We start from the raw sequence: 25,238 nt of genomic DNA, 5'->3' as shown, positions 1-25,238 counted from the left end.
CCCATGTTCCTGGTGTGAAACCAAGGGGTGGCATCCTTGGTAGTATGTCATAGGTAAAATTCTTGCCTTCCTACATTGGAAAGGAGATGGAGCTAGCCTTAAGTTCCATCAAGGATCCGATCTCGGCCTTGTCAATATTTTCAGAGGTCGCTTGTGTCACACTCTTGATCCGGGCCGTTATACGAGGGGTGGCGCGTATAAGTCCGCCGGTTAGGTCGCCCTTGTGCTCGGAGGATTGGATCTAGTTTTTTCAGCTTACAGGGTCAGCACCTTGGGCTGATGCACCATAATTCCCTTCATCCTTCTAAGGAGGAAATTGGTGTTCTTGTTTGCGGTTGCATCCGCAAGAGAGTATTGGCAACTTTCTTTGTATAGAGCCATACTTAATTATTTTTACAAGAAGGGTGATGTTAAATCCTCACCCAACCTTATTTACTAGAAGGATCTAGTGTTCTTTTGAATTCAAGATATTCTTGCCTTCCTTTTTTCAACACCTTTGTCCGCGGAAGGAAAGGTTATTCCGTTTCTCTCAATAGAGATGAGAGCAGTTAAAAATCTATCTGAAGGTTTCCAGATATAGAAACCTAACATTTTGTTTTACTGCCAGAGGACCCTAGATGTGTGTGGGCAGTGTTCAGGTCAGCTATTAATCTGGCTACACGCTCTCTCGTTAGAGTAAGAGAGGTCAAGACCTATCTGAAACGGCTGCTCGCATACGGAAAACTGATGTTGTTGCGCTACCAGGAGGTAGCAAAGGGCAGGCAGCGTCTAAATTAATTGTTGTCAAATGTTGATTCATCAGGTTGTTGTTCAGGCTTGCGGTTAAAGAAAGGGCTCCCCCTGTTTCTTTTGGGGTGCACTTTACTGGGATAGTAAGCACTTCATGCGGTGTGCATTACCAAGCCCCGGATTTGCCAGGCCGGAACTTGGTCGTTTGTGGTTACGTTCACTAATCCCTATCAGATGAATGTAAGACGTAGGAGGATGCAGCCTTTCTTGGCGCAGTATGCTGCAGGCAGCATTAGAGGTCCACATGTCTGCCCTGGGACATCCCACTTAGTAATGACTAAGACTCTGTGTCCCGTGATGTACGATAAAGAAAATAGGATTTTTATAACAGCTTACCTGTAAAATTCTTTTCTTGGAGTACATCACGGGACACAGAGTTCCCACCCCTCTTGTTTGGGGATATTGGGACACTTATTGCATTGCTACAAAAACTGAGGTGCTCCCAGTATGGGAGGGGTTATATAGGGAGGGAACTTCCTTTTCTAATTGATTACACCAGTGTCCAGCACCTGAAGGTGGAATATAACCCACATAGTAATGACTAAGGGCCATATTCTCAAAGAAGTTACGCCGGCGTATATGGAGATGCGCGGCGTAAGTGTAAAGATGCGCTGTCCTATCTATGCGCCGTAGTCACAGAATCAGATCTGCCAGAAACAAGGTTTCTCCCGTCCGTCCTAACTTGTTTAAGTTTACGCAGCGTAGGCGTATATTTCCGCTGATGGCATCCTACGCTGCCATAGATTTAGTATTCAAATATGCAAATGATGTATATGCGCTGATTCCCGAACCTACGTGCGTAAGACGAATGGCCGGCCTAAAGTTACCCCTCATAAAGCACGGGTAACTTTGCTCCAGACCTGAGTAAGTCAGCTTGAAAGCAAATACAGCAGCACCATCCCGGACGAGCTGAGCAACCACACTTATAGGACAACACATTCGTACGCCAACATGCCAGGGGCAGGCGTGGTCTTGGCACTACTAGTGTGTGCAGAGGCCGAGGCACGTAGAAGGAGGAGGGCACGTAGGAGGGCACGTGAGAGGATATACCCACCGCGCATTAGCCTCTTTGGCATGGGTGATTTGGAGGTGTATCGCCGTTTCAGATTCAGCCCTGATGCCATCCTGGAAATTACCAGAGACCTGCAGGATGACATCACCAGCCCAACGCAATGCTCACATGCAGTGCAGCCACTGGTGAAGGTCCTGGCAACATTGCATTTCCTTGCCACTGGTACTTTTCAAAGAACAAGTGGAGACGTGGCTGGGATATCACAAACCAGCATGAGCAGATGTGTGCACTAGGTTGTCCCCACAATCCTGAGACGCATGTCCCACCACATCATCAAACCCACCCAGGAGGACCTGCGGCTGAAGGCAATGCGTGAGTTCTGCCTAATTGACGGATTCCCACGCACCATCGGGGCCATTGATTGCACACATGTGGCACTACAGCCCCCCCCATGAGACAGAGCACATATACCGCAATAGGAAGCATTGGCATTCAATCAATGTCCAGGTGATAGTGGATGCCCATGGCCTCATATGGCACGTCCGTGCCAAACACCAAGGGTCCAGCCATGACAGCTTCATATACCGTCAAAGCGACATCCCAAGACAATTCGAACAGAACATGTATGGGGACAGCTGGCTGGTTGGTGAGTGACATGGGTGTCCGGTATGACTGTCTCCCCCCATGATGCAGACATCACGAGGGGCACATGCATGACTAACATCCTCCTGTCTTTTCCCTTCCAGGTTACTCTGCATATGCACTGGGACCCCATCTCATGACCCCATTCTGGAACCCCCAAACCCCAGGGGAGAGAAGATACAATGAAGCACACGCACATACCCGTGGAGTGGTGGAACGCACGTTTGGCCTCCTGAAGTCCCGTTTCCGATGCCTGGATAAGACTGGGGGTACCCTGTTGTATTCCCCAAACTTTGTGTGCCAGATCATCGCTGCATGTTGCGTGCTGCACAACTTCGCAGTGAGAAAAGGCCTGCAGATTGACCTACGTGATGACCTTACCCCTGAACCAGACAATCCCCCCCTAACCGAGGCTACCCCGTCTGCTGATGGTACAGCAGTCAGGAGATGTCTTGTGGAACAAATCTTTGAACGTTAAACACACACATTAATCATGGCACAATGAGAATGCACGCATGCACACCACTGTGGTCCCTAGCACACACACCCCACATACACATCACATTGGATTAGACCGACGTACCCCATATGGTACTAGGGAGCAGCAACGCCGCGTCAAAGCCCCAATGATGTTGCTGTCCATTCATACGTCATTCATACGGACCTGGGGAGAACTTATCCCCAGCGCCCGAGGGTGACACCCCTTACTGGCAGGAGTGTCACCCCCCCATATTCACACACCATTCACACTGTACTCTGCACTACTGCCTGTGTGCAACACCCAAAAAAAAAAAAGCTCTTAATCAGAGCAAATAATATAAAAAAAGCTCTTAATCGGAGCAAACATAAGTTAAAAATAAATCACTTGCCCTGGCGTGGGCTACGCCTGGTGCCCAGGTTCCTGGCCCTCACTTGCCTGGGGGGATCCTCAGTTGGGGGGGTGGGGCATCAGGTGGATGAGCATCCCCAGGTGGAGGAGCATCTCCAGGTCCCTCCCTGGTTGCCTGTCTGCCCTCTAAAGCCACCGCTATGCGGGTGAGCACAGCCTCCAGGGAAGCTGTCTGGGCCTCCTGGGAAGCTGTCTGGGCCTGTACAGCCACTCGAAGGCACCTGACCTCCCCCACAAGTTCAGCTGTGGTATTCTGAAGCTCCCCAAGGCTGGTGACTGTGGCTGCGCTGTTTCCAGCCACATCTTGGAGAGCATCTGGTACTGCTCCCGAGGAGGCCAGGCTGTTGGATAGGCGCCTCAACTCCACCAAGAGTTCCCCCATATGGCAGCTCTGTTGGTCCTGCTGCCTGGCAAGATTTTCTTGCAGCACTCCTGCCGCACCCCTTGTCCTGTGGGTCGCCTTCCTGGGGACAGGAGTGGCTGGGGCCCTTGCATAGTAGGAGGACCTTGAGGGGCTGGAGATGAGGGGGATGGGACGGGAGGGACTGGAGAGGGTGTTGGAGGACCCTGAGGGGCTGGAGATACGGTGGGTTTGGGATGGTCCTGCCACCACATGAGATTCATCCAAAAAGAGGAACACCTCCTGATCGGTGTGGACCACCTCCTCATGGACCACCTCCTCAACCACCTCCTGCGCGGAGGACTGCCCACTCCCCTCCACCAAGGCCTGTTGGCTTCCCAGGGGGTCAGCCACAGAAGCAGGATGCTCAGGGGATGATGGCGTGGGACGGCCACTGGCAGCATCAGATGGCCCAGCTACCTCCTGCACACCTGTGGATGACACAAAACATTCACATGTTGGTGGACCCACACACTTGTCACATGTCCCACCCCCCCAAACATGCTACACACCAGATAGAAGATAAAACACACTTACCTGTCCTCATGGGCGGCTCACTTGAGTCGTGGCCCTCCAGGCCCTCCACCTGCTCCCTCTGAAGGCATCACCTGCTCCTCTTCTGTGAGCCGAATTGTACAGGGTGGCCCCCCTCCAGTGCCCCTGGAATGCTTATTAATGGTGGCAAGCTTATTCCTCACCACACCACGCAGGTCATTCATCTTTTTTTGAATGTCCTTGGGGGGTCCTGACCTCATGGCCTAAGGCATTCACCTGGGCAGTAACTCTCCTAAGGATCTCCTCCTTTTTTGTCTTGCTGGTGCTGCCACTATCTGCACCATGGAGGCGAGCATTGTATCTCTCCATCGCAGAGACAATGATGGCCCTCTCATCTTGGGTGAAGTTTTTTTTTCTTCTCTCCTTCCTGGGTCCAGGCATTGCAAAGTTAAAGCTCCAAATCTCACACCACCAACAGAAATAAATGGAGTCACTTTGCACCCGTTGGGCGCATGTGGCGACGCTTTTATGCACTGGGGAGTTACGCCTAATGTTGGTTTGCGCATGCGCAGAGGGTGGGGCACGTCCGGCGCATGCTCCATTCGGTCTGGACATCATTTGCATGGGGTCACGGTTCATTAGAATGCTTCACGCCCACATCCCTCCTACCGTCACTTGCGCCAGCTTACGCCGACACATTTAAGTTGCGCGAGCGCATCGTAGGACGCATGTGGTACGGGAATATGGGACAGCTCTCTCCAAGTTAAGCCGGCGTAGCGCATCTGAGATGCGCTACGCCTGACTAAATATGCGCCGATCTATGAGAATATGGCCCTAAGACTTTTACAGGTAAGCTGTTATAAAAATCCTATTTTTGCCCCCACCCGGCTCATGGGTGGGGGGACCGCTTTGCAGGTTCACGGCTCGGTGGACCTCCCTGCTCTCCGGCCAGTGGGTCTGCGAGGTGGTCACTTTGGGGTACAAGAGAGTTTCTATCCTGTCCAATGAACAGATTCTTTCCCTCAAATCTCTCTCTCTCTTTCCGGCTCGTCGGTCTGCCCTATTGGGGGCAGTGCAAGACTTGCTAAGTTGCGGGGTAATTTTACCTGTTCCGCTGGACAAGGGGTTTCAGGGATTTTATTCGAATCTGTGGTCACGAAGAAGGACGGGATCCGTCCAATCTTGGACTTCAAAGCCCTAAATACCTTTGTGAGAGTACGGAAGTTGCGTATGGAATCCATTCGTTCGGTGGTGGCTGCGCTACATCTGGGGACTTTCTTGCGTCCTTGGAAATCAAGGATGCATACTTGCATGTCCCAATTTGCGCAGGACACCAGAGTTTTCTGCGTTTTGCGATTGGCAAAGACCACGATCAGTTTGTGGCTCTTCCCTTTGGCCTGGCGTCAGCACCAAGAGTTTTCACCAAGGTGCTCGCCCCAATTCTGGCTTTGCTGAGACAGCAAGGCATTGCCATCGTGGGCTACTTAGACGATCTTCTGAGAGCAGCTTCTGGCTCAGAATTAGAGGTAGATATGTCTATAGCCAGCCAGACCCTACGAGAATTCGGTTGGATGTTGAACATCCAGAAGTCGGTCCTGATACCGACTCAGCATTTGGAATACCTTGGGTTAATTCTGGACTCCGCGGAGGTGAGAGTCTTCCTTCCCTTGGAAAAATTGCAGACTCTTCAGTCTGCGGTGCAACTGTTGGCATCCCGCAAGTGGTCGTCCATCCGTTTTTGCATGCATATCCTGGGCCTCATGGTAGTCTTCTTTTGAGGCGGTACCGTATGACCAATTCCACACTCAAGTATTGCAGAGGATGATCTTGTCCAAATGGAACACATCTCCATTGTCTCTGGATCGCCAGATTCAGGTTGGTCACCTAGTCAGTCTCTGAATTGGTGGCTGAGATCCCCGGCTCTTTGGTCCGGGAAGTCGTTTCTTCCCTTCCAGTGGACGGTGATTACGACAGACGCCAGCCTCACGAGTTGGGGGGCGTCTGGGGGGTCCAGTCGGCCCAGGGTCGCTGGACTCTAGAAGAATCCCGTCTGCCGATCATTGTCCTGGAACTTCGGGCGATCAGGCTGTGCCTTTCCTCGTGGTCGACGAGGTTGCAAGGTCGCCTAATCAGGATCCAGTTGGACATCACCACGGCGGTGGCTTATGTCAACCATCAGGGGATAACACGGAGCTCGGCTGCAGCGTCAGAGGTCGCTCACATCCTGTGGTGGGCGGAAAGAAATGTGCTGGCTCTGTTGGCTGTCTACATTCCGGGAGTAGAAAACTGGCAGGCAGACTACCTAAGTCGCCAGATGCTGGACCAGGGGGAATGGTCGTTGCATCTGGAGGTGTTTCAACTCCTTTGCAGGAGGTGGGGCACACCGAACGTGGATCTCCTGGCCTCTCGCCTCAACCACAAGGTGTCGAGATCCCTGGGCAGACGCGTTGGTGGCCCCGTGGGGTCAGTATCGGCTAATTTATGCTTTTCCCCCATTGAAGTTGCTTCCTGGTCTGCTCTGCAGAGTGGAGACCGAGGGGATCCCGATGATTCTAATCGCTCCAGATTGGCCCCGGCATCCTTGGTATGCCGATCTCGTGCGCCTGGTGGTGGATGCACCCTGGCGGCTGCCAATGCGGGAGGACCTTCTGTCTCAAGGTCCCATACTCCATCCTGCTTTACAGTGGCTGGCTATTGAAAGCCAGGTACTAAGGAACCGAGTGTAATCGGCGCCTGGCGCCGTAATGACTTCCACACTGGACCGCAACACGGCGACCGCGCGTTGACGTCATTGCCCGGCGCCGCGTGCATTCCAGCCTGGAACGCGGAAGTGCCGAGCGAAATTACACTGTATTCGGCACACCTGCCTCTCAACTATAAACAGAACATTGTGTTGTATACACGCTGTTCTATTATTGTGAGCCAAGCTGCAGATCATGCCTTGCTGGAGCTCTGTCATTATCTAGCTAATGCCTTCATTGGATCCATGCTGCCATGCTGCCATATCTTCCTCCCAGGATACCCTACACTACGGAATCCCATAGCTGCTGAGATACTACAACACTCATCCTCTACAAACGAATACGTAGCATTTACTTCACTTGTAGTGCTCTAGAATTACCTGCTTCATATATTGCTTCTATCAAGTACTGTATTTAAATCTGGCTTACTGAATACTAAGCTACTGCTTGGGATTACTTATAGTGACTTCAGTTGTTCGCTGTAGAATATCTTAAAGGGACATACACGCTCAATTTAGCTGAGCTATATTTGCCTCTTACGCAACTATTAGTTGGCTACACTATTCTTATTTACTACATGCTCGCTTTAACATGTTCGCTTTAACTTTTCTATGCCAAGTGCCCTTTCCGGTCACGGCACCTTCAACCAGGGCAGTTGGTGCTTCCTGGGCTTTCCGACATCAAGCGTCTGTCTCGCAGGTGTGCAAAGAGGCGACTTGGTCGTCTGTTCACACCTTTTCCAAATTTTTCAAGTTTGATGTGAGTGCAGTGCGGGTGGCTGTTTAAAGTTGCAACTCCTCCGTTGAGGAGCTCTGCTTGTTTTGTGTTGAAGTTATTTGTTTTTGATACTGTTCCCACCCCTCGTTTTTTTGACACTGCTTGGGGATGTCCCATATGTCAAGACTTGTGAAGGCTGTGTCTGTCCATGAACCAAAAGAGAAAAATATAATTTTTTGTACTCACCGTAAAATCCTTTTCTCTGTCGTCCATGGACGGACACCGCACCCACCCCTCCTTTTTTAGGTTTGTTCTGCTTGATACGAACTGAGGCTGCATGCTGCAGGGCGGAGGGACCACCCCCTGGTCGGGGCTGTTCAACTCTGTTAAAGTAACATGTATTTACATATCTAACATGTTCTGCCTAGTCCTCTCCTATGAACAGGAACATAACCCATATGTCAAGACTTGTGAAGGCTGTGTCCGTCCATGGACGACAGAGAAAAGGATTTTACGAGTACAAAAAAATCCTATTTTTAGTGCCTAAAGTAGCAATGGTTCCAGTAGTGCGCATCTAGCCTCATACCGTGACAATAAATGTGCTTTGCTTGGAATTTACTGAACTTTGGGATTTAAGTGAAGCAGAACAATACGCTTACTCCTTCTGACATTGACTATGCACTTGTACTTTGATGCTTATGCTAATTATATTTTTCTGTTTACTTACAGTGAAAACAGATTTTACCCTCCATCTCATCCATCTTTATTAGCAAATGCCTTTGAAAATCTGACAACACTTTCACTCAATCAGACAGGAATAACATGGAAAGAGGTAATTTTATATAAAGAACATGTGAAGGGTATGATCATGCAATATGTGCAGTAGTATGGAGGATATTAGAGGGGACTGTCTGTGCAGGAGAGGAATGCAGAAGGTAAAACAGTGGGTATTATGTAAAAGAGTAAATGCTGATGCTATGAAAGCGAGCAGTATATGCAGGGGAGGAATAGGAATAAGTGCATGAGGAGTGCTGGAGGATATGAAAGTGAGTAGTATGTGCAGCAAAGGATTCCAGAAGGTATAACAGGGATAATAGTATGTGTAGGAGATGACTGCAGAGGGTGTGACTGCATCCTGTATTTTCAGGAGCGTCATGGAAAGGTAGGGTATGACAGCGTGCAGTATAGGCACGATTGGAGCACGGGGGGCAATGCATTGGGCAGCATGTTGAAAGGGAATTGCTACGATTGTACTTGTAGGCAGTATGTGCAGGAAGGAAGCTTAGGGTATGCTGGCGAGTAGTATGAATTTGAGAAGAGGCTAAGAGCACTGGCACACTATAGGAAGAACCCTAAATTGTTTGGATTGACTGCTTAATGATTTTGTGCTATGGTGTGGCTGAATGTGAACTCTCCCTGTGTGCTGCTAGGGAGTATGCATTATTTCTTTATGAACGTGGTCTTTGTACTATGGCTGGGTAAAACATGTTTGTCGTGACCTAGTGCTCTCTGGCTGCATGCCTGTTCTGCCTGTGTGCTGTAAGTTGAGCGGGTGTCTGTGGTCAGCTGTGTGTTGTGACTTGCATGTACTGTGTGCTTAATGCTGTCATTGGAGATGGCCCATAGCCTTCACTTTTGGGCATGCTTTTACTCCATAATTTGTGTACAGTGAGGCCACAAGATGACAATAAAGTGGAGTAAACCAGACACATCGACGCACTTGACTTGACAGGAGCTGAAGTTTACTTTAATCATCTCCACCACAAAGATTTAGCCAGCTGTTACCCATCTTGCTAGCAAGGCCCTTTTGAGACTGGGATCTGAACCTGGGACCTATGCTGGATCCAGTGGTGGCACTTTTTGAAGAGCCACTTGAGATGCAGGACAACATCCTGTCTGATTCCTTGGATAATCTTGCGTTGTGCCCTGTTTCAGGTGAACTTCCTATTCAAGACATGGTTTGCACTTCCTGATTGCCAGATTATTGAGGTCTCTCCAGCTGATAATAGTGCTCCTTTGTGTACCTGCAGCTCTCTGCATCCACTACCAGTAGTCGTTACTGACCTTTAGCTTTTTCCTTGGCTGATTCCTCTTAATCCCAACCTGCAACTATTTGTTATCGACCCTTGGCTTATTCCTCTTGATCCTATCCTGAAACCACTGGTTACCGACCTTTGGCCTGTTAACCGAATGCACTTTTGTTTAATCCTTACCTGCTATATCTTTGGTTGATGGAGAGTGTGTTGAGGCTGAAGCATTATGGGTGGAACTGCATACAGATGTGCGTAGTTCAAAATTAATCATTGGAGTTTGTTATAAACCACCCAATGTTAATGAGGAGGTGGAGACTCAGCTCCTTGCACAGATGGAAAGGGCTGCAAGGTCTGGGACGGTGATAATAATGGGGGATTTTAACTACCCAGAAATTGACTGGATTAATGGCACTTCTGGGACAGTTAAAGGACAAAAATTTAAAAACCTATTGCAGGACAATTTTATGGTGCAGTTTATTGAGGCCCCAACTAGGAATGATGCCCTGTTGGACCTGATAATTTCAAACCATGCAGAGCTTATTACTAATGTTCAGATAAAGGAACACCTGGGTAGCAGTGATCATAACATGATTTCATTTAATGTTAACTATAAGCAAGAAATACATACAGGAAATATTAAAACACTAAATTTTAAGAGAGCAAATTTTCCAAGGATGAGGGCTGCTCTCCAGGACTTGGACTGGGAGGGACTATTGGCACAGATGAACACAGAACAGAAATGGGAATTCTTCAAAAAGACTGTGTGGAACCTCACTGCAAAGTATGTTCCCATGGGCAATAAGTTTAAAAGGCTAAAAATAAAACCTATGTGGCTCACGGTCAAAGTTAAAAAAGCTATAAACAATAAGAAAGTAGCTTTTAAAAAATATAAAAATGAAGGAACACTAGTGTTGTTTAAATGTTACAAAGAATATAACAGGATATGCAAAAAGGAAATCAAGGATGCAAAAATTCAAAACGAACGACAGATTGCAAAAGATAGTAGGACAAACCCCAAAAAATTCTTTAAATATATTAATAGTAAAAAGGTAAAGTCTGAGCATGTAGGCCCCTTACAAAATAATCTAGAGTGGGTGACTGGGGACAAAGAGAAGGCAAATTTACTAAATGTTTTCTTCAGCTCTGTGTATACAATGGAGCATGGGGGAGCTCAAGTCCAAAATGGGGGTGGGAGTGACACAGCCCCAAATCCACAATGGCTCAAAAGTGATATGGTCCAGAAATATTTAGACAGAATAAAGGTGGATAAAGCACCTGGACCTGATGGCATCCATCCACGGATCCTAGGTGAGTTGAGCTCTGTCATTTCAAAGCCACTGTATCTAATATTTAGGGACTCATTAAAGACAGGAATAGTACCACTGGATTGGCGCAGGGCCAATGTGGTGCCCATATTTAAAAAGGGAACAAAGTCTTTACCAAGTAACTATAGACCTGTTAGTTTAACTTCTATAGTTGGGAAGATACTGGAACGTTTAATAAAAGACCACATGGATGAGTTCTTGCTGGAAAAAAACTATTTAAGCAGCAGACAACATGGATTCATGAAAGACAGAAGTTGTCAGACAAACCTGATTTCCTTTTATGAAGAGGTAAGTAAAACCCTGGACAGAGGCGTGGCTGTGGACGTGATATATTTGGATTTTGCAAAAGCGTTCGATACAGTTCCGCACACACGGCTCATGTGTAAGGTAAGGTCTACAGGATTGGATATATCAGTTTGTAAATGGATAGAAAACTGGCTGAAAGACAGAATTCAGAGAGTCGTGGTTAATGATTCTTACTCTGAATGGTCCAATGTTATGAGTGGTGTACCCCAAGGTTCAGTGCTGGGACCCTTACTTTTCAATATATTTATAAATGATATTGGGTCTGAGATCAAAAGTAACATTTCTGTCTTTGCAGATGACACCAAGCTATGCAGTGGAATAACGTCCTTACAGGATGTCTCCAATTTACAAGCCGACCTCAATGCTCTGTCTGATTGGGCGACTAAGTGGCAGATGAGGTTTAATGTAGATAAATGTAAAGTTATGCACTTGGGGTCTAAGAATATGCATGCATCATACATACTAGGGGGAGTACAACTGGGGGGGTCTGTAGTGGAGAAGGATCTGGGGGTTTTAGTTGATCATAAGCTCAATAATGGCATGCAATGCCAAGCTGCGGTTTCCAAAGCGAGCAAAGTCCTTTCTTGTATTAAGAGAGGTATGGACTCCAGAGACAGAGATATAATTTTGCCCCTGTACAAATCATTAGTAAGACCTCATTTGGAATATGCAGTTCAGTTTTGGGCACCAGTTCTCAAAAAGGATATAGGAGAACTGGAGAAAGTGCAGAGAAGAGCAACCAAACTGATAAGAGGCATGGAGGAGCTCAGCTATGAGGAAAGATTAGAGGAACTAAATTTATTCACTCTTGAGAAGAGGAGAATAAGGGGGGATATGATCAACATGTACAAATATATAAGAGGTCCATACAGTGAACTTGGTGTTGAGTTATTCACTTTACGGTCAACACTGAGGACAAGGGGGCACTCTTTACGTCTAGAGGAAAAGAGATTTCACCTCCAAATACGGAAAGGTTTTTTCACAGTAAGAGCTGTGAAAATGTGTAACAGACTCCCTCCAGAGGTGGTTCTGGCCAGCTCAGTAGATTGCTTTAAGAAGGGTCTGGATTCTTTCCTAAATGTACAGAATATAACTGAGTACTAAGATTTGTAGGTATAGTTGATCCAGGGTAAATCCGATTGCCTCTCGGGGGATCAGGAAGGAATTTTTTCCCCTGCTGTAGCAAATTGGATCATGCTCCGCTGGGGTTTTTTGCCTTCCTCTGGATCAACTGTGGGTGTGGAGTTGGGTGTATGGGATTTTACTGTGTTTTTTTATTTTGTTTTTTGTGGTTGAACTGGATGGACTTGTGTCTTTTTTCGACCTGACTAACTATGTAACTATGTAACTATATCTGCTATTGGAGCCTGGCTTACTCAACTCCTGGTGGGGAGATCCTGAGAACCGCGACCTCGTAGTAACACACAGCAAAACACATCTCCACCATCAGGAGCTCTGGGGAATGCCAGTTAGTGCTTAGACCTTGCACCTCGGGTGAGTCTGCGTCATTTGCCAGGGTAATCTGCTAATCTACTTATCCAACTGGTCAGTGGGAGGCTTTTTACTGCTAGAGCTGGTCAGTGGAAGCCTTTCTACTACTAGAGGTACTGGGCTCCGAGCCTAACCTTGACAGGCACCCAGTCAGTCACATACAAATAATTATCCACTAGTCAAGACTATTACCTCAGGATGGCCCCATTTATTTATTTACTTGATTTCTCAGCCTTTCATCAAGCAAAATATACTTTTATAAATGTGATTTCTACTGGAGACTTTAAGTACCTCAGAGTACAACAGGGATTGGGTTGGAACCTCCTTTCACTACTTTTGGTCTATTGTTTAGAGACTTTTAATAAATTTGCAGCTTAATTACTATTGGCACAATTTAGGAAGAAAAAGCTCCTCGGCTTATACTTGAGTGAGGGTCTCCCGCTGTGTCAGTCTTAACTGTTCGGCGGCCGTCCACTGTAACAAAGCCCCGCCTCCTCCTCGTCCGTGATAGACGGAACACTGATAACAATGCTGGGAAACTGAATCAGTGTTCCGTCTATCACGGATGAGGTGGAGGCGGGGCTTTGTTACAGTGGACGGCCGCCAACTGCAGTTGCATTACACAGCGGGAGATCAAAGGTACAGAAGGCTGCAGATGGGCTCAGCAAAGCTGAAGATGGGCACAGCAAGGCTGCAGATGGGCACAGTGAGGCTGCAGATAGGCATTGTTGACTTTCTTTTTCACTTACAGTAGCTGCTGCATTTCTCACTCTAGGCTTATACTCGAGTCAATACATTTTCCCAATTTTGTTGTGGTCAAATTAGGTGCCTCGGCTTATACTTGAGTATATACAGTATGTTTTTTGAGGCAACAGATTTTGAATTGATGTCCTGGAATATTAACCTAAACCTGAAATGCAATAAGTCCATAATGTTCCAATATGTCAAATCACACAGTCCACACATTCTCTTTTGTTTAGGGCTAACCTTACAGGTAGTTGAGTGTTATTTCTAAAAAAAATCTTGAGTGCATGGAGCAGGCATTAAATACATTAAATTAAAACAGGAGTCAACTAACCTGTAAGTAACACTCCAAATTCTTGCAAGTAATATTAATATTGTAACTGGGATTAATGGGTACTGTCAAGGTTGAATGTTTTGAACAGTTTGCTTCATGTATACTATAATGGAGCAACAGCTCCAGGATAATAACTGATGCGATAGATGTGAGCAGGTTGCTCTTCTGGAAACTCACATTAGAGATCTGGAGCAGCAAATTGCAACACTGAGTGGAACAAACAACTGTGAAAGGAGTCCTAACTGAGCAAGCCATTAATGGGGATGTTGTGGAGCGGTAAGTCAGGTTTATCAGCTAGGAAAAATGGGTTAATGCAGTTAGAGGGATTGGTAGGGACTTGCATAAAATGAAAGCCAGTTCTTTGTTTGAGCACCCAAAATAAATTTGCCAAATTGGGTGAAGATGTGGAGGTGGCAAACTCAGAGGTGGCAGCCCTAGATGTCACTGTTACCCCTAAAAGCCAGGATGGCAGCCCATCTAGTAGGGGTGACAAGGGTTGTGCAGTAAGGCCTAGACAGTTGATGTCTGTCCCACTGAAGCTTGAAGCTATAAAATCTGCTTCAGTGCTGAAAGGGTGATAAAAGCACACTCTAAGTGCGGCGTGGGGAGGAGGGGGGGGGGGGAGAGAGAGAGAAAAGGAGGGGGACAATTATAGAGAGAGGGGGACAAGAGGAGATGAATGAGGGAGAGAGAGGGGGGTAGGACAGAGAAAGAGGGGGGAGAGAGAGGGTTTGAAAGAGAGGGGAGAAAGAGATCAAAAGAGAGGGAGAAAGACAGGGCTGTAACTTAAGCCCAACCCTCTTCAATATCTACATCAATGAACTGGTTACAGCTCTAAAATCCTCCCCAGCACCTGAGTTAACTTTACATGACACCAAGATGAAGTTCCTGCTGTATGCGGATGACCTCTTACTGCTATCACCAACAGGCCTACAAGACAACCTGGAAGTGCTGGAGAAATACAGTGCCACATGGGCACTAGCTATCAACTCAAGCATAACAAAAATCAGTCTTCCAAAGGAACTACGCAAAACAAAGATCCCTTCCTTTACATTAACTCCTTCAGGTCCACGCTATAGCCGAATGACAGCTACAGCGCAGACCTGCTTTGCTGGGAGGCTGTCAATAGATGTCCTCTGTGATCACCGAATCACTGAGACTCGGGTGATCACAGATCCCGGCCCCTTGCCACGTGATCAGCTGTCAGCCAATGACAGCTGATCACGTGATGTAAACAAAAGCTCAGTAATAGTCTTTTTTTTTTTCTCCTTGCGTTGACAGCGTGAGGAGAAAAAAAGGCGATTAATAGCTTTTGTGCCAGGAACATCGCTCCCGAAGAGGAAGAGGCACACCTGCCAGTGCCCACAGTGCCACAAATCAGTGCCCACCAGTGCAAAACAATGCCACCTATCAATGCCCACGAGTGCCACCTATCAATGCCCACTAGTGGTGCCAATTAGTGCCTCATCATTGCCACCTAGCAGTGCTGCCTATCAGTGTCACCTACCAGTGCCCATCATTGCCACCCATCAGTGCCCATCACTGCCAGACTTCAGTGCCACTTATCAATGCCCTTCAGTGCCACCCACCAGTGCCACCTCTGTGCCCACCAGTGCCACCTCTCATTGCCCACCAGTGCCCATTAATGCAGCCCATCAGTGCAGCCTCATCAGCGTACATAAATGAAGGAAAAAATGACTTGTTTGCAACATTTTATAACAAAATATAAAACGGTTTTGTATTTTATTTTTTATTCAGTCTTTTTAAAAAAAAAAAAATACAAAAGAGGTGATCAAATACCACCAAGAAAAGCTTTGTGGGGAAAAAATTATAAAAATGTCATTTGTGTATAGTGTTGTATGACCGCACAATTGTCATTCAAAGCGTGAGAGTGCTGAAAGCTGAAAATTGGTCTGGGCAGGAGGGGGAGTTAAGTGCCCAGTAAGCAAGTGGTTAAACAAATGCACTCTTGATTAAACTAACAGCTACACAGATCAGGAAATTTCATGCCAGCCATAGAGGCCTTAAAAGACTAGGCATGCAGAGCATTCCATGCCATCGGGAGACCACTGTACCACCTAAAACCACTGGTGAGAGTCTGTCCCATAATATTTGTTAGCATCATCACCCCAATCCTCCTTTATGGCATTGAAGTTTGAGGTCCTTGAAGTCCAATGGACCTCCTTCAACAATGCCTGTTGGTCTGAGCTGGGCAGATTTCCTTTACTTCTCTCATTACAGAAACGGGCACTATCATACTGGGACCACCTACAAAACCGCAGTCCTAGCTCATACCACCATTAAGCCCATTTGACAAAACTCATCAGCGCCTTGTCTATCCCAAACTCCTGACAATTTGACAAAATTTCAAATAAAAAGCATAATGAATGATTCCAAAGAAAAATATGTTTGAGAATGGAGAAATGAAATAAACTCCAAGAAACTAATGGTTTACCAGTCACTGCAGAGAGACTACAAACTGTCCCCGTACTTGGATGGGCTACAGGTCCTCTAAGACAGACAAATCCTGAGCCTGTACAGAGTGAGCGCCCACAGCATGGAAATCGAATTAGGGCGCCACAGACAAACCTACAAGCCCAGGGAAAGTAGACTCATCTTCCAGGACTCCCTGGTCACATTGCTGGCAGAGGACCATTTCCTGCTACAGTGCCCCAAGTACTCATCAGCGAGGGACACTTACAGAGACTTTCCGCTCTCATCCTGGACCTTAATTCTATAGAAGAGAAGAAGAAACTTTAAATTCTACTGGGAGAAGAAGAGCCAATGGTGAAAAGCATGTCGCAGACTGAGAGGGACATGAAAGACCTAGGACTTAAAAATCCTTTAAATGGACTTACCCCTATCCTTCATGATATATAACCCCCTTAATCCTACAAAGACTCTAGAACTACCCTAGCCCCCATCCTATCCTATCCCATCCAAACTCGACTGCTTTGGCAATGCTAAAATGTTTGGTCCTGCCAATAAAGCTTATTTGAGAGAGAAGGGGGGGGGTGAGGAAGAGGGGGAGAAAGGAGAGACTCTGTGGCACTATAAATCCCAGCATAGCAGTCTCCCATTCCTTAGCTCACAGAGCACAAGGAGACATCCACCAAAGCAATCGCTACAGTCTGTCAGACTTCCCTGTACTCTTCGCTTTAAGGCCAGGGAAAGGGGATACAGCTGTTGGTGCAGGGCAGCAGAGGGGGCAGGATTTTCACTGCATGGTGGCATTGAGGACAGGACAGGTCTATCAGTGCAGGGTGATGGTGGGGACAGATCTGTCAGTGTAGAGACAGGTGTGTTAACGCAGGGTGGAGGAATGTACAGAGCTGTCAGTGCAGGATGTAGTGTGGGGATTAATCAGTGGTTGATGTCAGTGCAGCTTTGAGATGTCCCAGTCCCTACTCCTTAGTCCCAGCTGTATCCTCCTACTCTCAGCTGCTCTCTCCAGCCATCTCCTCCACTCAGGCTGCCTCCTCCTCCCCCCTCTATCTCTGTCTAGTCCTCTATGTTCTCCAGAAGAAGCTACCATCCTCTGTCCATCCTTCTTCCCTTTCTGGCTCCCCTACTCACAGCCCACGGGTCCCCCTCACCTCAGACTCTCAGTTCTTCCGTAATTACTTTCAGCAGGGTAGAAGCTGGAGGAAGTGGAGCACTGGGAGACGGAGCAGGTCTGGAGATGGAAGTCTATGAATTCTGGATCCTCTGCATATACCTCACTGGTTTCTAGATGCCAGGTGGTCCTAGCAACCACGATTGCGGGAACTGGGTCTCTGGATGGGACATGGGCTATATTAGTAGCTGTGTGAGTGACCGAGGTTTTGGCCCTGATGGGCCCCCAATTTGCGGGCAACCTGGGCTCAAGGGGCAGGTGACAAGAATGACTGTCCCAGGACAGCTGCCCTGTTTGCCCCACGTTAAAGATGACTCTGTGGCTCATGTCCAAAGTTAAGTTAGCTATAAATAATGAGAAAACGGCATTTAAAAAATAGACCGTATCATAATTAAAAAAGTTACAAAGAATATAATAGTATATGTAAAAAGGAACTCAAGGCTGCAAAAATTGAAAACAAATGACAGGTTGTAAAAGAGTCAGTCAAACCCTTTAAATGTGTCAAATATATTAGTAATAAAAAGGTCAGGTCTGAGCATGTAGGCCCTTTAACCAGTTCCCGACCCGCTCCTGTACACTTACGTCGGCAGAATGGCACGGACAGGCACAATCACGTACCTGTACGTGCCCTGCTTGACGGGGGTCGGGGGTACGATCGGGACCCCCCCCCGGTACATTCCGCGGGTCGGTAAGCTGCAGAAGCGATCCGGGATGTGGGGGCGGCTGTTCGTTTTCAGCCACCCCCCTTGGATCGCTCTCAGCCAATGCCTGAACTCCCCCCCTCTTCCTGTGTTTAGTGTAAACACAGGAAGCAGGAACTGTGTGATCTCTCCTCGTGGTGGTCATATCGACCACCGCTGAGGAGAGAAGACATCACACAAGTAAGTTGCACCCCAACACTACTCTAACACCAGCACATTAGGCACATTTGACCCCCCCCAGTCACCGCCGATCACCCCCCCCCCCCCAGTCTCCTGTAACAGTGTCACTGAATGCAGTAATCATTTATTTTCTGATTGCTGCATTTAGTGTCAGTGTTACAGAAAAAAGTGTTAGGGCAGTTAGTTTTAGCCCCCTTTAGGTCCAGGGTAGCCCCCTACCCCCCCTAATAAAGGTTTAACCCCTTGATCACCGCCCTAGTTAACCCTTTCACCCCCTATTGCCAGTGTCACTAAGCGATCGATTTTCTGATCGCTGTATTAGTGTCACTGTTGCCGCTAGGCAGTTCGTTTTTTTTGAGGTTCGCCGCCAGGTTCTATAGCGTTAGGTACCCCCATAAATAATGTTTTTAACCCCTGATTGCCCCCTAGTTAACCCTTTCACCAGTGATCACCGTATAAGTGTTACGGTTGACGCTGGTTAGTTAGCTTGCTGTTTATAGCATCAGGGCACCCGCCGTATATAACCCAATAAAGGTTTAACCCCCTGATCGCCCGGCGGGTGATATAAATTAAATTTTAGCGTCAGTCAGGGTCTGCGTCACCCCAGGTAGCGTTAGGTTAGTGCCAGTACCGCTTACACCCACTCGCAAAGCATACACCCCCCCTTAGTGGTATAGTATCTGAACGGATCGATACCTGATCTGATCAGATCTATACTAGCGTACCCAGCAGTTTAGGGTATCCAAAAATGCATTGTTAGCGGAATCAGCCCAGATACCCGCTAGCACCTGCGTTTTCCCCCTCTGCCCAGCCCAACCCACCCAAGTGCAGTATCGATCGATCACTGTCACTTCAAAAACACAAGACACATAACTGCAGCGTTCGCAGAGACAGGCCTGATCCCTGCGATCACTAACAGTTTTTTTCGAAGCGTTTTCTACATTTTCCTTTCTATAGTCAGGTGCTTTTTTTACCTGTGAATCACCAGTGTACCACTAAATTTAGAGCCCAAAATGGCAAAGCGAATGTACACTGGTGAAGAGGCCGTCAGGATTCTGTGCATGTCAGATAGTGAAGAAGAGGAGGTCACGCATCTGTCAGAATCAGGCTCAGAATACGAACCCGTTTACGACAGCGGCTCCATGTCGGATAGCTCGGACGACGGAGTGGTGGTCCCTGCTAAGGCCAGGCGACCCCGTTCTGATGTTGTTGAGCAGCAAGAATCGCAGGTCCCTCGTATGGAGCAGAGAGCCAGTACTAACGCCGCTATTCCTTCTGGTGGATTGGCAAGCACCAGCGGCCTAGTACACCCTGGTCGTTCATCCAGCACTGCAGTATCACGTGCTGACGTGGCGAGTCCCATAAGTGCAGTTCAAGCTGGCGAGGTGGCAAGCACAAGTAGTGTCCCGCTGCCACCAAGAAGAAGACAAAGACAGGCCCGTCGTGCCCATAGTGCCCTTCCTGCAGAATTCGCCTATCCTGATTGGGTCCCCACCACTTCTGCAGAACCTGTACTTCCCCCATTCACTGGCCAACCCGGTATTCAGGTAGATACAGTGAATTTTATGGCACTTGATTTTTATTCGCTGTATTTCACGGAAGATCTCTATAGATCTATTGTGGACCAGACTAATTTATATGCTGGTACCTACATCGCCACTAATCCCCAGTCTCTCCTTGCCAAAGTGTGGAAACCTATTGAGGTTTCCGAATTTAAAACCTTTCTGGGCCTTACCCTCAACATGGGCATACACCCATTTTTCCGGAATTGCGGATGTATTGGTCCACACATCCAATTGACCATATGCCCGTGTTCTCTGCTCACATGACCAGGAAACGATACGAGGCGATCCTGCGGTTCCTGCATTTCAGTGACAATGCACTTTGTCGTCCACGTGGAGACCCTGAATTTGACCGGCTCTACAAAATTCGGCCCCTCGTAAACCATTTCAATGAACGTTTTGCAGCCTTGTTTAATCCCCAGCAGGTTGTATGCGTTGATGAGTCCCTGGTTAAATTTGCTGGCCGCTTGTCTTTCAAGCAGTACATTCCCTGCAAGCGTGCCAGATACAGGGTCAAGCTTTATAAGCTCTGTGACAGGGCCACAGGCTACACATGGAGCTTTAGGGTTTACGAGGGCAAAGATAGTCAGGTAGAGCCGGAAGGATGCCCAGATTACATGGGGAGCGCTGGCAAGATCGTTTGGGACTTGGTGTCACCCTTATTCGGAAAGGGGTACCACTTGTATGTGGACAATTTTTACAGCAGCGTGCCACTTTTTAGTCACTTGTTTGATCGTCAGATTGGAGCATGTGGCACCGTGCGACCTAATTGCCGGGGCTTTCCCCAGAGGCTTGTAGATTCTCATCTAAGGCTGGGGGCGAGAGCCTGCTTCAGATGTAAAAATTTGCTTGCTGTGAAGTGGCGGGACAATAGGAATGTTTTCGTTCTTACCACCCTTCACGCAGACACGACAGTACAAATTCGTACGGCGACTGGTGTTGTGGAGAAACCCCTCTGTGTGCACGAATATAACCAAAACATGGGAGGGGTGGACCTCAACGACCAGTTGATGGCGCCGTATCATATTGCCCGCAAGACGAGACGCTGGTACAAAAAAGTGTCTCTACATTTATTTCAATTGGCTCTACTGAATGCTCATGTCTTATACAGAGCTTCAGGACAGAATGGATCCTTCCTTCAATTCCAGAAGGATATCATCACAGAACTCCTGTATCCAGGCAATGCTGTACCTCACCATCCCCAACCAAATGCAGTAAGCCGACTGCATGAGAGGCATTTTTCGTATGCCCTCGAGAGTACCCCTACCCAACGAGCCCCCCAAAGAAGATGTCGTGTCTGTAGCAAGCGCGGATTTAGGCGTGACACCCGTTATTTTTGTCCCAAATGTCCTGCCGATCCTGGTCTTTGTATTGGGGAATGTTTTGAACGCTTCCACACACGAGTTAATTATTAGTGTAGGGTAAAAACATTTCACAGGCTAGGCTCACTTACACAGGGTCTCCCAAGATGCCATCGCATTTTGAGAGACCCAAACCTGGAACCGAAAAGTTGAACAGTTACAAAAAAAAAGTGTTAAAAAAAAAAAGGAAAAAAAAATAATAAAAAAAAATAGTTGTCGTTTTATTGTTCTCTCCCTCTCTATTCTCTCTCTATTGTTATGCTCTTTTTTACTGTATTCTATTCTGCAAAGTTTTATTGTTATGTTTTTTCATGCTTGCTTTTCAGGTATGAAATTTACTTTACTGTTTTCAGGTACGCCATTCAGCTGTTGAGCTGACTTATTTATCTTGACAGCAACAGCGTTTGCTCCCACGATATATAAAGCCGCGACTCCAGTGCTGTAGGAGGTGATTTCACCACCACATTTAAAAAAAAGAGCATATATGCCGAAGCATGGGGGCAGCAGGGGCGGTGGAGCGATTTTGCTCCTAATGCCGCGTACATACGGTTGACATTTTTACGGAGGCTTTTCCGTGGAAAAGTCTGACCATGTGTACACGGCATAGAAAAGTCCGACCGTGTGTACGCGGCATAGAAAAGTCTGACCGTGTGTACGCGGCATAACTTTTTTGCGGGAGGATGCCCCCATGCTTCGGCGTATATTTATATATATATATATATATTTATTTTTTAGGCACAGGTTGCGTTAAAAAATGTTTTATTTTTTACTATGTTTTTTTTATTGGTATTTGCTTTGCAGGTATGGTATGATCTTACTGTTATACTGGAATGTTACTTTGTTTTAATGTTAACCATCATTTGCTTAGCAGGTACGCCATTCAGTTGCAGCGCGGATTTATTTAGCGTGACAGCAACAGCGTTTGCTCCCACGATATATAAAGCCGCGACTCCAATGCTGTAGGAGGTGATTTCACCACCACAGTTCAAAAAAGAGCATATATGCCAAAGCATGGGGGCATTAGGGGCGGAGGAGCGATTTTGCTCCTAATGCCACGTACATACGGTTGACATTCCTACGGAGGCTTTCCCGTGGAAAAGTCTGACCATGTGTACACGGCATAGAAAAGTCCGACCGTGTGTACGCGGCATAGAAAAGTCCGTACACACGGCATAACTTTTTTGCGGGAGGATGCCCCCATGCTTCGGAATATATAATTGGTGCATGTATGCCCATCATTAGAAGTGGGTGGATGAAGGGAGGTATTCTAATGGTGGGCATACCCACCGATCAATCTTTTTTTCGTTCAGCCAACAGGCTGCATGAAAAAAAAAGGTTACAATACATGTCCAACAAGAACCATCAACGTACTGGTATGTTGCTGGACTTTGAATGGTTATACCAGAATGATGCCTGCGGGGTTTAGGCATCATCTTGGTATCATTCTTTTCAGCCAGCGGTCGGCTTTCATGTAAAAGCAGTCCTAGCGGCTAATTAGCCTCTAGACTGCTTTTACATTCAGTGGGAGGGAATGTCCCCCCCCCCCTCCGGATATAAACAGCACCATTGGGAATATGGGAAAGCATTTTATCACACCGATCTTGGTGTGGTCAGATGCTTTTTTAAAAAAAAGAGTACCTGTCACTAACTATTGCTATCATAAGGGATATTTACATTCCCTGAGATAACAATAAAAATGGTAAAAAATAAAAAAAATGGAAGGAACAGTTAACAAATAAAATAAAAAAAGCGAAATAAATATATATTAAAAAAAAAAAAAAAAAGCATCCCTGTCCCCCCCTGCTCTTGCGCAAAGGCGAACGCAAGCGTCGGTCTGGAGTCATATGTAAACAGCAATTGCACCATGCATGTGAGGTATCACCGCAAAGGGCAGATCGAGGGCAGTAATTTTAGCAGTAGACCTACTCTGTAAATCTAATGTGGTAACCTGTAAAGGCTTTTAAAGGCTTTTAAAAATGTATGTAGTTTGTCGCCACTGCGCGTTTGTGCGCAATTTTAAAGTATGTCATGTTTGGTATCCATGTACTCGGCCTAAGATCATAATTTTTATTTCATCAATAATTTGGGCAATATAGTGTGTTTTAGTGCTTTAAAATAAAAAAAAGTGTATTTTTTCCCCAAAAAATTCGTTTGAAAAAACGCTGCGCAAATACTGTGTGGAAAAAAATTGCAACACCCACCATTTTAATCTGTAGGGCCTTTGCTTTAAAAAAAATATATAATGTTTGGGGGTTCAACTTAACTTTCTGGCAAAAAAAAAATATGTTTTTATGTAAACAAACAGTGTCAGAAAGGGCTTTTTCTTCAAGTGGTTAGAAGAGTGGGTGATGTGTGACATAAGCTTCTAAATGTTGTGCATAAAATGCCAGGACAATTCAAAACCCCCCCAAATGACCCCATTTTGGAAAGTAGACACCCCAAGCTATTTGCTGAGAGGCATCTCAAGTCCATGGAATATTTTAGATTTTGACCCAAGTTGCGGGAAAAATAAATAAATATATATATATATATATATATATATATATATAATTTTTGCGCAAAGTTGTCACTAAATGATATATTGCTCAAACATGCCATGTGGAATTACACCCCAAAATACATTCTGCTGCTTCTCCTCAGTACGGGGATACCACATGTGTGAGACTTTTTGGGAGCCTAGCCGCGTACGGGACCCCAAAAACCAATCACCGCCTTCAGGCTTTCTAAGGGTGTAAATTTTTGATTTCACTCCTCACTACCTATCACAGTTTCGAAGGCAATAAAATGCCAAAATAGCACAAAAAAAACCCAAATGACCCCATTTTGGAAAGAAGACACCCCAAGGAAACTGCTGAGAGGCATGTTGAGTCCATTGATTTTTTATTTTTTTTTGTCCAAAGTGATTGAATAATGACAAAAAAAAAAAAAAAATTGTCACTAAATGATATATTGCTCACACATGCCATGGTTATATGTGGAGTTGCACCCTAAAATAAATTCTGCTGCTTCTCCTGAATACGGGGATACCACATGTTTGGGACTTTTTGGGAGCCTAGCCGCGTACGGGACCCCGAAAACCAAGCACCGCCTTCAGCATTTCTAAGGGCGCAAATTTTTGATTTCACTCCTCACTACCTATCACAGTTTCGAAGGCCATAAAATGCCAAAATAGCACAAAACCCCCCCAAATGACCCCATTTTGGTAAGTAGACACCCCAAGCTATTTGCTGAGTTATGTTGAGTCCATGGAATATTACATTTTTTTGCCCCAAGTGATTGAATCATGACCAAAAAAATAAAAATAAAAAAATGTACAAAACATTGTCACTAAATTATATATTTCTCACACATGCCACGGTTATATGTGGAATGTTTGGGAGCCTAGCCGCGTACGGGACCCCGAAAACCAATCACTGCCTTCAAGATTTCTAAGGACATAAATTTTTGATTTCACTCACACAAATCTTGAAGGCAGTGCTTGGTTTTCGGGGCCCCGTACGCGGCTAGGCTCCCAAAAAGTCCCACACATGTGGTATCCCCGTACTCAGGAGAAGCAGCAGAATGTATTTTGGGGTGTAATTCCACATATGCCTATGGCATGTGTGAGAAATATATCATTTAGTGACAACGTTTTGTAATTATTTTTTTTTGGTCATTATTCAGTGACTTGGGGCAAAAAAATTTAATATTCCATGGACTCGACATCCCTCTCAGCAAATAGCTTGGGGTGTCTTCTTTCCAAAATGGGGTCATTTGGGGGGGGGGTTTGTGCTATTTTGGCATTTTATGGCCTTCGAAACTGTCATAGGTAGTGAGGAGTGAAATCAAAAATGTATGCCCTTAGAAATTTTGAAGGCGGTGCTTTGTTTTCGGGGCCCCGTATGCGGCTAGGCTCACAAA

At 46.5% G+C, this 25,238-nt stretch overlaps 1 protein-coding gene across 5 annotated transcripts in view; it reads left to right on the top strand.

The window, feature by feature from the left end:
• The window catches only part of TBCE (tubulin folding cofactor E), a 619,064-nt gene that overhangs the window by 196,154 nt on the left and 397,672 nt on the right, over positions 1-25,238 (top strand). For all 5 annotated transcript variants that reach the window (XM_040350725.1, XM_040350726.1, XM_040350724.1 and 2 more), the window contains one exon: positions 8,415-8,517. In XM_040350725.1, the coding sequence (XP_040206659.1) occupies positions 8,415-8,517 (103 nt within the window). The remainder of the gene's footprint in view (positions 1-8,414; positions 8,518-25,238) is intronic.

Source organism: Rana temporaria, chromosome 4, assembly GCF_905171775.1.
Source record: "Rana temporaria chromosome 4, aRanTem1.1, whole genome shotgun sequence".
Lineage (NCBI taxonomy): Eukaryota > Metazoa > Chordata > Amphibia > Anura > Ranidae > Rana > Rana temporaria.
The sequence above is the reverse complement of the archived record's forward strand: the minus strand, read 5'-3'. Positions and strand labels throughout refer to the sequence as shown.